General features: G+C 42.9%; 1 protein-coding gene across 2 annotated transcripts in view; it reads right to left on the bottom strand.

Annotated features, from left to right (window-relative positions):
* Window positions 1-12874, bottom strand: part of AACS (acetoacetyl-CoA synthetase) — a 47714-nt gene extending 34840 nt beyond the window's left edge. For both annotated transcript variants that reach the window (XM_082773820.1, XM_082773819.1), the window contains exons 1-4: window positions 12628-12874; window positions 9151-9254; window positions 4724-4844; window positions 1991-2104 (exon numbers count right to left, since the gene is read on the bottom strand). In XM_082773820.1, the coding sequence (XP_082629946.1) occupies window positions 1991-2104; window positions 4724-4844; window positions 9151-9254; window positions 12628-12745 (457 nt within the window). In that variant the 5' untranslated portion in view covers window positions 12746-12874. The remainder of the gene's footprint in view (window positions 1-1990; window positions 2105-4723; window positions 4845-9150; window positions 9255-12627) is intronic.
* Between the last annotated feature and the right edge of the window lie 3737 nt (window positions 12875-16611).

Genomic DNA, 16611 nt, shown 5'->3' on the forward strand with positions numbered 1-16611 from the left:
CAGTAGTTACTTTCCTGCATTGCTCCACTACTTTCCGAGTATATCACCATGTTATAGTAATTGAAACTGGTACATAGCCTGCTTCTTGTCACTTACACATGAGACTTAATCTGTTGTGTTAGCATAACCAGCAACATGCACAGAACAACTGTTTTGAGAACTCTCGTAACTTTTTTAAACTTATATACATTTACAAAACAATACAGAGTAGTGTATTAAAGCTCCATAAGCAGTCTGCAACATAAAGTATTCTTTTTTACACATCCTGAGTAACTTCTTTGCAAAAGTCACAAAAAAAAGGAACACATTAACACATTCAGTGCTCCATGAAGACAGACTGTGTTTACAGAAAACATTAAAAGTGGTCAACAAAAACATGACTGACTGGTTTCATGATGTCCAGGTTTCTAGTTCTACGAATGATTAGATACTGTTTTGCCAACATTGTTGGGGCAAATTTAAAAAAAATGCAACCCACTTATCATTTGATGTACACAGCAGAGGACACAGTAAGCAACACCACACATTTAAGTTCTAAATACCCAAACCTTGTGGAGCATAAGTCATCCTATTCATTATTTTGGTTTCAGACAGAGGCTGTTGCTCCTCAAGAAGTTATCAGTATGAATGTGATAGCGTTACAATTGAAAATGAAACAATTAAAGCATCAATTTACTCTTCATTCAGGCAAACCTTCCTGACTTGGCTAGATGGTTCATACTACATTAACGATTTGATTCTAATTCTGTGTAGAAAAGGCAAGCCCCTAGTTATGATAATTAAATTCTGCAGTTACCAGTTCAGCAGAACACTCATACCACATACATGTAGTATGAGATCTCTTGAGTATATTTTACATCCCCATTTGCGGGTCATATTTACATGTGCAGTAAAAGATAATAATGCATACCCTTCTGACTTTGAAGGCATTGGCTCAAGTTCTGGTTTGTAACTTGCAGAAAAACAAACCAAGCAGTTTCATCACTTCGGGTTTGCACCATATAAAAATTTACACAGACCCAGGATAACTGCCAATTATTGCTCAAGGAACATGTGGTTCCAGTAGTAAGATGGATGAGCACATCAGCACAACTACCAGGTAGGCGTCAGGGAACTTCAAGGATACTGCAGTTTGGACTTGCACCACACTGACAAAATTACAGAGAATATGTTACAGAGTATGAGAAGCACAGATATGGAACAGATCAACTGCAAGATCATAAGCAGCAATTCAGGATGAATGGACTGAAGCCAACTTGAGTAACTCCTGTCTGTGCCCGGACTGCATACTGTACAAACTGTTTGTAAGACAAAAAACTGTTTATTTGGAAAAGCCTGCACAACAGTCTTATGACAGGACAAAGACCCTTCAATTACTCCAAAAAATACTGAGTTACTACTGAAAGGATAATACAGCTCTAACTGCTAAGCCTAGCACTGGAACGACATAAGTTATCGCACTTCAGCTGTTCACTGCCACTGTTCTGCTGGAAGCCACTACTCCCAAAAGCACTGGTGGCAGAAGGCAGTGTCTAGTCCTCAAGAAATGCAGTTCACAGTGCTGCACATTACCTGGAGCTGTAGGGACAGTAATCACCAGCTGGCACCAGAACAAACAGCCTGGGACCATAATTTCCAAGATTGCCACAATGTGAACCTACCCAACCTTGTGAGTCAAAGATCAACTAGATGTAAAGTCTCCATCACTTCTGCTTCCATGGAGCACTTAGAGCTTCACAAATTAAGTTTTTTTTTTGTTTGTTTGTTTTTTTAATGTCCCTCTGCAGTGCTTGAGAACAGGCAGGCTACTCCAGGTTCCTTCCCCCTAGAAGCATACTTCACACAAACCCAAAAAGGGATAAGAGCCTTTTCTTCAGAATGTTTCAGTGAAGCAGTATTTCATAAATACATTTTTATAACTCTACTCATTTGTATATTTTAAGAAAATTTTACCTCCTCTCCTTTAAAAAAAAAAAAACACCAAACTTACCCACAACTCTGTCTCCCACTTTTACTCCCATCTTCCTCATGGCTGCAGCATACAAAGCTACGGATTGTCTCAGTTCTTCAAAAGTAACTTTCAAGATTTCTTCTTTCCCTTCCTCTGAGAAAACAAGATTTTTTAAAACAACCAATCAGAAATTCTACACTGCAATCTAGAGTCAGTACAAGTAGCTAATTCTGGAAGGAAAACTTATGACTTTCAGTATTTATTTTTTTATTTTTAAAAAATTTGTGGTATGCTGGCAAACACAGACCAAATAAACTGAACTGGACTCCATGCACCTCAGAGATCTGCAGGGTATTTTCATTTTTGTGCTGAATGTCAGATGTTACATAAGATGTTAATAAATCATTCATGAAACAAAATGAACAGAACAAATGTTATGGAAGACAAAGTTTGTCATCTTAGAGGCTCTGTACTTCTTCAACTTGACTGCAAAACCACGCAAATCATTGGGCCCATCCTATTTCCAGTATCCAGTATTTCTCATGAAAACATGAGAAGAATGTAGCCACAAAAATGCACTGCATGCCCTGGTACAGCAGGTCTTTGAAGAACAGCTCCAGTCATTATTTTCATTAATCAGGGAACAGTATTTTTACCATTATATGTCCACCCATGTAAATTTAGATCTACATGAAGCAAGACAGCAGGTGTTGATGGGAAGCAGTACAGAAGTCAATAAAACATGTACTTCATAAGCTGAGCAGGGCAGGTCTATAAATTCTCTTTCCTGTTGCTCTAGGGGAACGCAGGACTCTGATCTCACTTTGTGATTAAAGACCCCAGGAGAAAGGAGTCGCAAACAAGAGACTGAACTAAATGAAATTGTTTAGCAAAGTTATGCTTCCATTCCCATGCCCTATTACACCCACAGAGCTCCCACAGAATCACCCCTAGTGATTTCAGGAACCTGACACAGGTTCTCTAAACACCACTCTGATCTAGCAGTGATTGGTTAATGAAAAATACTCTGACTTAAGAGAGCCTAAGAAGATTAAATACAGCAGAAGGTCATGAAAAGAGACGCAGGTATAGGCCTGTTCCCTGCAGAGAAAGAAGTGTGTTCGCTCCTCAGGCACTGACATAGTATACACCTGTATCAGCTGAATTTCTCTGTTTGGTATTATCTATTTTTGGTATCATCCAGTACAACCCATAACTTCCTAACAGGAAACAAGATCTCCAAGAGACAATGTGATCACTTATCAAACCAAAAAATTAACTAAGTTGCTAATATTTCCTTCAATAATTTGAACTGCAAGTATTTAACTCCACTTTTCCTCAAATTACACACTTAACATTAACAGAAGTCAATCCCATTACAGCTACATACCCTTAGAGCTGAGTTACTGATCAGTATTTGGTTTTCAGCTATTGCACAAGATGTATTTAAACAACTACGTTGAGGTTTTTCCAATTAAGTAATACTTAAGAAGCTTTTCTAATGACATCAAAATTTGAAAACTCATCACTTCGAAGCCAGCTTCATGTTAGAAGCCTCATTTCTATCTGACTTCAGCAGAAAGTTCTTATTACATCAAAATCAGGTCATAGATTTTCCTATTCTCTCTGATTTGGAGTTGTTCTGTGTATATATATATATATATATATATATATATATGATCAGAGAGGTTTCTTTCAATATCTCTAAATAGTAAAACAACTGATAAGTTTTTCTTTCAGTGCTAAAATACAGAATACAGCTCTGCTGTCTTATGTAGCTGTTAAAAACAGTCAGAACAACAGGAATACACATGTAATTCAACAACTGATCTCCATACCTCAGAAGCTAAAACTTAATACCCGCTCAATCCATCCATGTTTTTGTATAGCTTGTTCTGCTAATAAGCTATGAGGCTGTTTTGTTTATTGTTAAGCTATTACAAAGAATCACCTCTTGGTCACTATTACAAGGATTAGGCCCAGCAAAAGGGAAGCTCAAAATACAAGTCTGTAGGGCAATGCTCAGATAAACCCGCACAGAGGCTAATCCCATCTAACATATTAGAATATACGTATATATATATGTTTTAAGTTACCAAAGTTAGCAGATTTATGGAAGGGTCTTAAGAATTACAGTCTTCATTATGAGGACACCTGGATTTTAGTGACTTACACCTTCTCCAGAATAACAACAAAACCAAGTAAGACTGAACTTCAGAGCTCCAGAAAAGTGAAATTCCAGCTCTCCCGTGCAAGTAACTGTCCTTTCCTTCCTCCCTGCACTGTCACAACTACAGGGAATTCCTACCTGTGTCACATGTACTCCTTAGTATTTTTAAGATAAAAGGCATAGGAAGAGGGTGGGAAGGACTGTATCAAGCAGTGCCAAAATCCTCCCAAAGGCACGTTAGGCAAGTGTTTATGACAAACACAAAATAATAGCTCAAATACTGAGTGATGTTAAACACAGCATCATCTTTACTACCTTAAGACAGTTAAGCACATTCTCAGAAGAAAATTTCATTTGCTTTGCCAAGGACTTTTCAGAACTATCTACGTTCCTGGACCTTATTTTCCTGGTTTTTTTTTTTTTTTTTTTTCCTTTTTTTTGAGGAGCTGTATCACTCATTCTGCAGAGATGATACCTTTATTTTCTTTTCTCCTCACCCAGGCCAGTTTATTTCAAGGTTTATAAAAACACATGTTGTTTTAAAGGCCAGCACCTATGAACTATAAAAAAAAAAAAAAAGAAAGCCGTGAATTCTTACTCACTTGCTGCATACAGTGCAATCTTGTCATTGTCTTTGTGCTTCAGAAGATTTTCTGCATAGTTCAGACGGCTACCTTTAAACCATTCTGGGACATCTGCAATGCTTTTGGACGTATCAACCACCTGAAAAAAAAACATAATACATTGATGCAAAAAGCTAGTATCATTTCTACAGATATATGCTAATTAATTCCAAGCAAGGACAATTCCTCCCAGTTTGCAGATAGCAAGCAGACACCAGATCTATTAATACAGGCCTAGAAATACGACTGATTTGTCAAGCAAAGACATTGTTAGAACAAGGCTGGAAGAGTTCCTCACTGACAGCTCTACCTTCACACCAGCCTTAAATACACAAGCAAGCCAAAATACTACATCTATAGCAAGATGTGCACACCACAGGGCACACTGGGGTCCTGTGTGGAGACCCCACAGAGCAGTGACTGAGCTACAGCACGCTGCAGCCTCCCTCTTATAGAAGCCAAAGCGTAAGAATACTGAGTGCCCTGTCTCCCCCAGCACGAGTTACTTGGTACAGAGCCCAACATTAGCAACATTGACAGTGGTAACTGATCCAAGTCTAGATACGTGGACTGTATAGTCAAATATAGCTGAAGAAGTTAGAGCTTTTTATTCTAATTCTCTATATATATATTTACATGTAAGATAAAGTTGCAATAAGCATTTCAATACCACACAGCTTCATTCAGAGCACAAAAGCTCTACTAGTCTCTACAAATAGAGTACACATTTCTACCATACCTCATTTGCCATTTTCTAATAAGATGGTCCCGCAACCCAGTAACCCCATGTTAAAAGTAATTTCCCATTTAGGAAAAAGGCACACAAAAAATGTGATACACAGAAGGCCCCAAAACATATTCAGGTGAAACAACTCCCCCATCTTGAAATAACTAAGTCTCAAATTTCAAATTATCCATTAAGTCACAGTTAAGAACATACCTGTAGTAACAGTGATTGGTTAAGCATTATCCACAAAGGTCTTCAAACCCCTTCCCAAGTGTCCCACTATTTAGAATTTATACTGCCCAGCAGCGTATGCATGCATTTTATGATCTTTACATTGCAAAATTATTTCACAAATTGTATGTTTGAAAGCTTCTATTCATGCCCTCAGGTTTTCTCACACAAACTGCACAGGCATTATAGAAACAGCATTCTTCCAGGTCAAGTACAAGGTTATTCTGAAAGCCAGATAAAACTCAGTACTTCCCACTCTACCATCAACACCGCCTCCCCCTCCTCCCCCCCCCCCAAAAAAAAAAAATTGTGCATTGAAGTATGTGGTATATGTATTATTGGAGGCCATCTTAAAGTCAGTTTTTCAAAGTTAAAGCTCAATACACTACATCATCATTTCAATTGAATTTTCTAAGAAGGGAAGCCTAAGGGGATTTCTTTGCTTTTAGCAATTAGCTAGAGCTGAGTTCTGATATCTAAAATTTACCAACTCGCACTACAGAAATATTTTTTACATACCAACATGTATTAGTGTAATAGTTACAAGGCACTCTTAAAACTGACTCAGTACTGACTGCCTTACTTCAAGCAGAGTTTCCAAGAAGAGGTCTAACACATTAGTTTTCCTGAAGCTCAACAGCCCTCCTAAGAGCTCCACCAGCACAGGGTGCTAGATTTGCTCTGTTATTTCCCACTGAAATAATGCCTACAAATCCTAGTTAAACCCAGTCTCTGTTGTAGTGATACTGTTACATGAACAACCTGATGGTTCCCTTAGGGGTTATCAGCAAGTAACAAACTGTCTCCTCTGCAGAAGATCATTCCTAGTTCTAGCAAGGGTATAAAACCCCTAAAACTCTGCAACAAGCCTTTCATTCAGACTTCATACAGTCCCAGCATAAATGCTCAGTGAGTCTGTGGAAAGGGAAGGATTGCATTCTGCAGTATTGTCAACTACTGTTTGCATTTAATGAGTAAGGTTTTACTCCTACTCACAGCAGCACAGGAACACAGCTGATACCTGACACCAGGTGCTGCTCCACAACTGCTCTTCGCAGCAGCTATTCAGGGACTACTTCCCTGACCTCCAGAGCAAATACTGTATTAGCAATATCCTCTGCCAACGCCTCTACTGCATTCTCCCTCCCAGAAGTGGTTTGCTTGTTGGGCTATTACTGTACTTTATCATACCATAGATTATGTTTACCCTAAACATAGGCTACACCTCTGAGAATAAAGTTGAACATCACCACAAAAAACAATCCTTGCCTTCTACTGTGGTACATGCCATGCTCTGTATGATCTGAAGAGCAAAACAGCATATCTCATGAAAGCTTCAGAGCAGATATGATTAGAATGCTCACCACAGCCCCTCCACAGGAATGATAGCTGGCAAGTGCTTCTCACAGGGATAAAAACATGCAAGTTTAGACTATTTCTCACTTAAAATCAACAGCTACTTGCAACTTGACATAGTGCTAGTGCTGTCATGCCAGGATGGCTTTGTTTGGTACAAGTACCTTTGTTTTCAAAGGTGACATGGAAATTAACACCTTTACCAAGTTTAAATAAGACACTGGCTGCCTGTATTACATATACAAAGTTTTACTGTTATTCCAAGAATGACTTGTGAAAGTAGAAAATGTTTCACCTGCTAAGAAGAATCAATTTTGATTCATAAAAAACCTTTATTCTCCTCAAAGAAAAATGCTAACTTCCACTGAGCAGCAGGGATCAAGTAGTACAACTAATTACACTTCTCAGCTTTTTGCTACCACAGGACAGCTCAGTTACTGTGACCAGCATTTCCTTCTGATATCCACCAGAAATGGATCAATAGCCAGGATTAACAGCAAGTCGCTTCAAGGTCTGACTCTAGCTTTGAGCCTTGAAGCAGAGTCTTCTATGCTCATAATGAAGGAAATGCACAGACATTCACTAAGTTCCATGTACATTGAGCCAAGTGCATTTGTCTGTAGTGCCGGTCTATGACGACTTCGCCTCTCCCTGTTTCAAGATTCCACACCACAGCAAGGCCCTTCTTATGATCTTCCAGGCCACTGTGTGTGCAATTCCACAAATAATCTAGTTAAAGCATTACTGGGCATCAGTCTTCTTGCTTCTCATCCTTAGGAAACATTCACTTTTCAGCTACTACCATCTGTTCCACTTTCCATTCCAGTTTGTCAGCCATTGGTGGTGTCTGGAGGGCCAGACTTCCAGAAATGCCAATCCTGTAAGGCAAGCGAATAAGCATTACTGTTTAGTTTGCTCAGTACAAAGGCAGAAAAATAGTTCCTCCGAGCTACTGCTTGCTCTGGATAATTTACAGTCACGTCCAAATCTGTAGAAGAAAAAAATAGCCTTGCTAACAGCACAGAATATGGATTGAAGGAAGATGGGGCAAGAAAGCATCTCAAATGCAGCCTGGCTAGATTTTGAACTACTGTTTACAGAAAAGTCACTAAAAGGACTAGGAGAATGCTTACCATCTTTAGGCTACACTTCAAACACTACTAATTTTTAGATTCTTGCCAAATTCACTCTAAGGACCAGATTACATGAAGACACCTGAACATGCAGTTCTGAGAAGAACTACCTAGTCTATCACATCATGCAGGACAAAAGCTTGCATGACAGGAAGAGGCAAAGAATCTTACCAGTTTCCTCTGTAGAACTGCTAGCACTCCACGTTTTCAGAACAGATAGCCTCCAGGGCTTAAGAACCAAGTCCAGTCCCTTCTCTACCAAGTCCAGGGAGGTTCTTCTGCATCAAGCTTTTGAAGAGATGAGTAAATCCTTTTGCCTTCCTCAGATGAACTGCAGGCTGTTGATATCCTATGCAAGGACTGTACCAGGATTCCAGCTTCATCTTCCATTTGCAGGAGGAAGTCACTTTTGTCTCACAGCAAGACTGTGGCAAGGTCTGGTATTCCATCTGTGACTGTTCAACCACTACTATTCCCTCAGAGATATTTCAAGCCAACATCTGACTGCAGAACCAGTTTCGCAAAACTGGTGGGGTACAGGTGTGTTACAGGTAAGCTGACTCAGGGAATACATGCGTGAGCTTGGGTGCATATCAGCATTATGCTGATATGCTATCAGCATAATCCTAAAGCTGAAGGCAGTATAGTGGTAGACTCCTCAATCAGCCAGGACTTCTATGGTATTTGAAGGCACATGAACAAGGAAACTACAGTAAAGTTGTGTGGGAATTGTTGTGAAGTTTTATTAAAATTCAGGATTTCACTGTAGTAAAATTTATCAGCAACAAGACATTCCACTGCACAAGGAAGTTCAGGGCTACACACTCAATGGATTTTTTCGTATTTCCAGCAAAAGCGTTCATTCAGTAAGTTCAAGCAACAGTTCATAAGATGAACTGTAAGATGAGCTAACCACCCTTTTGTGTTATACTTGATGGGTTACAGTAACAGCAACTCACCTCATCGTACAGGCGAGAACACACGATGTTACTGTACTTCCAGAATTCCGCCCAGAAGTCTGAGAAGGATTCCACCGACCATTGGTATAAATCATTGTAGTTGGCTAAAAGTAATAGATATCTGTTAGTGTTATGCAGAGAATTACAGGAACATAGACAAACTACAGTTAGAGATGCCCTGGACCAAGAAAAATTGTGGCTAAAAATTAGTAAGGTAAGATGGGGTTAGTCACTTCCATTTGTGGTAGCTTCACTCTGATAGGCAGCTAACCTCCACTACAACCACCTTTCTCACTCCCCCTCCTCAAAAGAGCAAGATGAAAAAATACAATGGAAAAGGGCTCAAGTGTCAAGATAGGAACAGGGAGATCACCACTAGTTACCGCCACAGGCAAAACAGATTCAACATAGGTAAATTAATGTGATATATTGCTGATAACAGATGAGAGCAACAAGAAGCTAAAAGCAAACTAAAACCACCTTCCCCCCTGCATCCATCCTCCTCTACCTCCTCCCACCGAGGAGCTCATGGGAGCAGGGAACTGGGGCTGCTCCCCTCCCCATGCTCTCCCCAGCATCACTCACAGCTTGGCTCTGCACAGCGTTGGGTCCCTTTGGAGCCCGCGCCTGGCGTGGGGCAGCTGCTGGGCTCTGCTCAGAGGCACCCCCACAGCCCCCTTGCTACCAGATCCTTGCTACAAAGCCCAATGCAGTGCTCAAGGCAAGTGACTACAGCATCAACAGGAAGTCTGCTTGGACACTTTGAACAGATGGCACCATTTCACCCAACTGCTTCACAAGCCACTTGCCACCAAAGAGGCAGGAAATTTTCCTAAGAGCTCAGTGCTATATCTACTGCCTTCAGTGAGGGCAGTAGGACAGAGTCCTGCTCACTGACACCTCTGTTCCGTGTCCTGACATCAATGTGGTGGCTCCATACAGCAGGAGAAACTGGTCTCCCCAGCAAGCAATGTTTGCTGCACGGTTCTCATCCAGAAGAGACCACAGGTGTCAGATTAGATACACTAACAGCACTATTACAAAGCAAGAAAGCAGTATTCCTCAACAAATAAGGGGTCTGAGAGATCTAATCCTTCATACTAAAGTAACATATCTCATGTGAGACAAAACAAGATGTTTACTAGCTACATGTTATAACCATGAAGTGCATTAAAAGCAGTGCAACAAGTAGTTTAAGTTTTACATGACAGACAGATGAAGTAACCTGAAGAATGCATACCCCCCCAAAAAAAAAACACAATTCAAGCTGAGATTCAGAATCAGTATCCAAAACACTGAAATTCTGTCTGTGAAGCACTGCAGGTGCTGAAAGGTATAAATAACTAAGGCAGATTCCTCATTACCATCTTAAATGGCTTGCAAATGTCATGTCCATGCTGCCTGAAGTTGTGCCAACTGCCAAATTAACTACAAGTATCTGCCACCGGTGACAGTAGTAGCAGTAGTAACAGTTCCCTGCTCTTCCAATGGTTTTATTTGACTTCAGCCGGTTTAGCTGAAAGCATCATTTTCTCCAACTATATCTTGGGCTTTGTCATCCTGTTATACACCCAACTGCTTGACAAAAAGTCATCTTTGTCTCCTTCCCACAAGCACACTTCCAGCTTTTTTTTTTTTTTTTTTTAAACATTCAGACCATCCCTGTGCCATTATTGACACTCAGTCACTACTGCTGTTCCCCTACCCAGTCTGTCCCTTCTACACCTTATTCCACTCATTTTTTTCCATCAATGTCAGATTTCTCCCCAGAAATTGACATTGCAGTTCAGACTTGACATGGAAGCAAAAACTTCTCCAGAACTCAGTTTTTACATACTTATTGCCTCCATCTCAGCCTCCTTACATCCTGTTTGTTTTTTGTTGTTGTTGTTTTTTTTTTTTTTTAAACACTCCACCCAAGTTACTCTTCATTATTCTATGCATCGCACATGAGCTGGGGACAAACTTTGCCAAAAGAAACTAATGTCTCATCTTCTCCTTCAAAAGGAAATTATAAAGCATGCTCCAAACTTTAAGTGCTACAAGCTACAGCCACCTCTGATGTGGTTTCTTACATGAACAGCTTGTTCTATGTCATCTATACATTCTGTCCCCAAGAGAGCTTCAGCATCCAAGTCCTTCAGGGCACAGACCTGTTATTCAGTAATCAAGCACTGCATCTCGTTGCTACATTTTCAGGCTTGGATGAAGCCATGCTGTTGAAAGGATTATATTGCCCTTAGCTCTCCAAAGTCCACATCTTAGTGTTACATAAAGAACCCATTCTTAGCTGCTGAATAGCACACAGACCAGCAAACATCAGCTCAGATCTAATGGAAGTTGACAGAAGTTCTTATACGCACACGAATCCATTTTGAATTGATAGCCACATCAAAATAGAGTGAAGGAAAGAATCCTAGTTGTTTCAGCTTTAAGTGCATGCAGCTTATCTGAACCTGCATTGGATCATCATCTGACTACCTGTTGTGACAGTGCAACTCAAGAAATGGCTTTTCAGACATGAACTGCCGCAGCACCAGACACATTGCCACTACTCCAGAACATCTCTGCTTATGTCACAGACATTAATACCAGACACACACAAAGTCAGGCCACTTGCCACAACTGCTTCCTCCATGCTCATCCCCCAGCAGATAGATGATTACCTAAAGGCTCCCCAAGCAGCTTGGTGAGCAAGTGCTCAGGTAGAACAGGCAGCATAAAGCAAGCTTGTGAGAACTGGAGAGCTTGACCCCAACACGATCGTGCTTCTGTGTGAGCCCACAAAACCAGCACCTCCTGATACGCAGCTCCTGCCTGTGATCACTGAAACTGAAGAGCACCGAGCAATTCAGGCTGGGAGACCCCCCTGTGAGCCTAACCCCCCTACTCAAAGCAGGGCTAAATTCAAAGCCGTCAGATTACTAACTTAAGCCAGAGGACCAAACGCCTATCCACAGTTATTGCTGGAAGAGCATGAAGCAGAGCTTTAAGTCAAAGAGCTCGAACAGACACGCAGAAGGAAACCTCCACTCCCATCACCTCACCGTGCTCCGCTCCCCAGGATGTTCACGGGAGTCAAATCAAGACACCCCCTCCACAACCAGCGGTGAGCTCTCACACTTCAGCTCTCAAAGCTCCACGTGAAGACTCACGGTGAGCGCAGCCCCCAAACCCTCGCTCACCCCACACGGCCGCTCTTGGGGGAGCCCCACGAGGCCCTCTCCGAGCACAGGTGCTCACACCGCAGGTGCTGACAGCTCCTGTCGGGCCGCCGGCCAGCAGCAGATAAGGCTGTTTGCCTTCTTTATCAGCTCCCACCTCCGGGATGCGGCGCCCGAAGTCTCGTCGCGGGGCACCGCAGAGCATCGCGCCCGCAGCCTGGGCCGCTCGGGGCGCTCCCTCCGACCCGGGGGGATTCCGGGGAAGCGGATCCCGGCCAGGGGCTGCCCACCCAGCCGCCCGCCCGCCGCTCACCCAGGCGGAGCCCGCAGCTGCTGGCCACGGCGGCGCGGAACCGGTCCATGTGCGTGTTGCGCTTGGTGTCGGGCTCCCACATCACCTGCGACTCCATGATCTCGGTCTCCCACGACATGGCGGCGGCTGAGAGTGAGCGCAGAAGGACAGCCGAGCAACCGAGTCCACCTTCCACAGGGCCGCGCTCACCCACCCACACCCAACGCCGGCCCCAACCACACTGTGTGCCCCCGGCCCCCGCCGCGGCCTTTAGGTGGGCGTAGTACCGCCCTTCCTCGTAACCTTCCGCGGAGAGAAAGGAGTGCGGGCAGCGCCCCGCCCGCTGAGGGGAGGGGCGGGCGGCCCCCGGGGGTCATGGACACCTCGCCCGCTGTTTTTTAATTCTCATTATGATTTCTCCAACAGAGCGTTGGAGAAATCCTTCCTGAAAAGGGTCTTTGACCCAATAGTGAAGCAAGAAGCATGTTTCTCCACAGCCTCCGTTTCCCTGGGGTTTCACAATGCTCCCTCCCACAGCACCTGGCACTGGAGCCGGGTTTCTGTCAAACCTCGGGCCCTGCTCTTGTTGGCGGTCATGTGTTGAAACAGCCCACTACGGCCAAGTAGCGGGGCAGTGCAATACCTACCGTGGAAATCACGGAGCATATACATGCTCTTTATGTAACCATCTTTCAAGGTCACAATTTCCTTTGTGATTCTTAAAAGCCTTGAGAAATATGAAATTGATGGTAAATTGTATGGACGTATGCTGTCAATACAAAGGTATGATACACATAGTAGATGGAACTGCACTTGCTGTAAACATCACTTAGGTTTTTGTGCTACTACTTTATTAAGTTTTAAATTAATTAAATTTGAGAGCCATAGCAACATGATTTGACCACTCTTCCCAATCTTTATTTTCCTCGAGAAGAACCTCCCATGAAGCGCATTTCTTAACTCCCTGCTGGGCCTGGAGAGGCTGCAGGTGGGATCAGGACATGGTGCCTACTGCTGTGCCCCTCAGCCCCGGCAGCACTCAGCAAGGCCACCAGCAGCGCAAGACTTGTAGCCAGTGAGGCTCTTGGGCTGCTCATTGCAGTGCCCAGGCCCTGGATACGTCCCTGTTTCAACTGGATCTGGAGAGCCAAGACCTGAGGTGCTGAAAACAGCCTGCTCCATCCGTGAGCATGCCTGTGGGAAAAAAAAAAAAAAAAAAAAAAAAAAAAAAAAAAAACTTTAAATTTTTTTGCCTGTATAGTTGCAGAAGCACCTGTGGGGCCACAGAAGTGCCAACTGACATGCGTGGGGCCTGGGATAGCCCTGTGGCTGGGGGGGCACTTCCTTCTGCAGCCTACGGCCAGAAGTCCAGGGCCACCAGAAGCGCCCTCAGCACTCCTCAGCACCCCCCAGAGACCCCTCAAGACCCCTCAACGCCCTTCTGGGTTTTTGCCCCCCTGCCCTCCAGGGCTCTCTGGGAGTCACACCTACCCCGAACACCTGGCCAACCCACTCACGGCCGAGGCAGAGGCGCTGACGGGCAGCTCAGAGCGTAGCCCGCCAACCGCCCACCCCCCACCGCCCTCTCCCGCCTGCCAACGCCCCTCAGGCGGCTCCGCGCTGCGGACGGATCCCGCGCGGTGCGACGCCATCGGCGGTGATTGGCTGCCGCGCGCCTGGCCCCACATCAGCCCAGAGCCCGCTCTCCTCACGGCTAAGCTGTGCGCCGAAGAGCTGACACTAGGGGTAGCCAATCGGCGCAGGCGTTTGACAAGCCCTCTTCTCGGATGGCCAATGAGGTGCCGGATCAGAAGGAGGTGCGCCAAATCGGAGGGGAGCTCTCAGCCTCTGTTCGGCGGGCGAGTGTGTGGGCGGGTGTACCTGCGTGGTTTCCCTCAGTGCTGAGAAGAGCCAGGCACGCACTTGGGGGTACCGATTTTACTCGTTTTAAGCTCAACAAGTGACAGCAAAACAGCGGCTTTCCCCACCCAAAGTAACCTGTGCATCTAAAAAGAAAACGTGGAGCTAAATCACTTTAGAAGGGACCCCAAAATACCCCTCCCTGAGATGGAAAAGATGTATTTTAAAACAGACTGACCCAATTTCCGGTCAAGGAGACATAGGCACACTGGGAATTTTGTGATAAAATTTGCATTTTAGGAAAGCTCAGCAGCCCTCTTGCTTCATGAACAGCAGTTTTACTGCTCTGTCTTTATGTAGAATCATTTGTGCCCCTATGTTCCTTGCCACCAGTCCACCTTTTCCTTATCCAACTTGGTTTTTCTTCTTTCAAGAGTGACTAGAAAAATGGGAAGAAAAGGGAAGGAAAATGAAACAAGCCTTTCACAAGAAGATGGGCATTAGGAGGAAAGCAGTGACTACTAAAAATAGCTTGGAGACAAGATTAGAGTAGCTAGGGGAAAGTAGCCTGAATAAGATTAACTGGAATTCACCATTTTCAAATCTTTTAAATCTTCACTTTATATCTAATAATAGTAATAATAGGTTATAAATTAAATCCCATTTTCTGCTCTATGCTAGATTAAGGACATTCAGATTAAGGAATTCAAAAGACATTTCAGAAATGATTAGCAGTGATGATGATGACAGTACTACCTCATTTGTGGTCTCTAAGGTAACTAAACTGCAGTCAATCTATGAAATTAAAGCAAGTGATAAAATCACTGTGTGTTAACAGTTTTGTAATAATACCTCATGGCAAACTATCCTGTGTTCTCAGGATGAGCCCACACCTGCATTAGGAAATCTGAAGATGTCAGAAAGTTTTACAAACCCCCTTATTCAGAACAGCTACCAGCTTGTTAATACGTCTGTAGAAGAGTGAGAAACTTCTGGTTCACTTGGCATCCTTGATCTCTGCAGCCTCCGAATGGTGTCAGAAGTACAAGTAACCAGAATCAAAATCAAAAGTATTTGCAGAGAGGACAGAATAATAATAATTAAAAAAGAAAAAAAAAATCAAGAAAAGACTCACAGAGATAACATCAAAGCATTAATAAAAAAGGCCCAAGAAGACAAGAGGTCATAAAGTGATCAGTTATGGCAAATTGAGGCTTTGAGATGAAGTAAAGATGGAAAAGTAAAGGTCATTGAGGTTAAGGATTTGTTCACCACAACACCACTTGTATTTCTTAAAGGCTATAACAATTTATTTCTTAAAAAGAGAAAACTCTATGATGTGACAAAACTTTGACATCTCAATTTATTCCCAAACCATTTCAGAATGTTGTCAAATCTCTATATCTGAAGAAGACAATTTACACAATCTCCAGATCAGGAAAACACTGAAGTATTTTCATGATTCTTTTGTGTAGTGAGACCCTCAGGAGAGGATCTTTCTAGAAGCCTCACAGTTGTCCTAATAAAAAGTTCAATGTGGTTAAAGAAAAATGAGATCAATATTTCATTTCATGATGCAATGTATTCTTTGAGCAGACATGATTTCATTTATTTAAACAAGAGAAAGGTGAAATACTGCATAATTTCATAAGAGCTGTGGATATGGTGAGGTGAATTTATCTGAAATAGGCTCATTGAGACGGGTCAGGAAATCAATTACATACCAGGGAAGACTCCAAAATTATCCTGACCTTCTATGAAGGACAACCATGAGCACAGGCTTCCAAAGGTAACCACTAAAATAGACCTCCATGCCTCTGTGAAGAGTGGATGGAAAGAAACAACAAAAGCTTTTCGGAAGTGGTTATGAGGGGGAACCCACAATGAAAACTCATGCAGACAAATAGGAACTGTCCCAGATTCTCAGAAACAAAACTTGTTGGACCAAAAATAGCGCAAGAGGATCCAGAGAAGGCCATGCCAACTGGAAGCAAATAGAAGAATTATAACTGGCACCAAAAACAACATTACGTTACAGGTGTGGTTGTGTAACACAAGGTTCTTTACATGCAAGAAACACCCCCGAAGTGGACATCTTGTGCTACGAGTCAAGGCAGAGCATGACACTGAGGGCAGATAACCAGA

This window comes from Aythya marila (genome assembly GCF_965140915.1).
Source record: "Aythya marila genome assembly, chromosome: 17".
In the NCBI taxonomy this organism is placed as follows: domain Eukaryota; kingdom Metazoa; phylum Chordata; class Aves; order Anseriformes; family Anatidae; genus Aythya; species Aythya marila.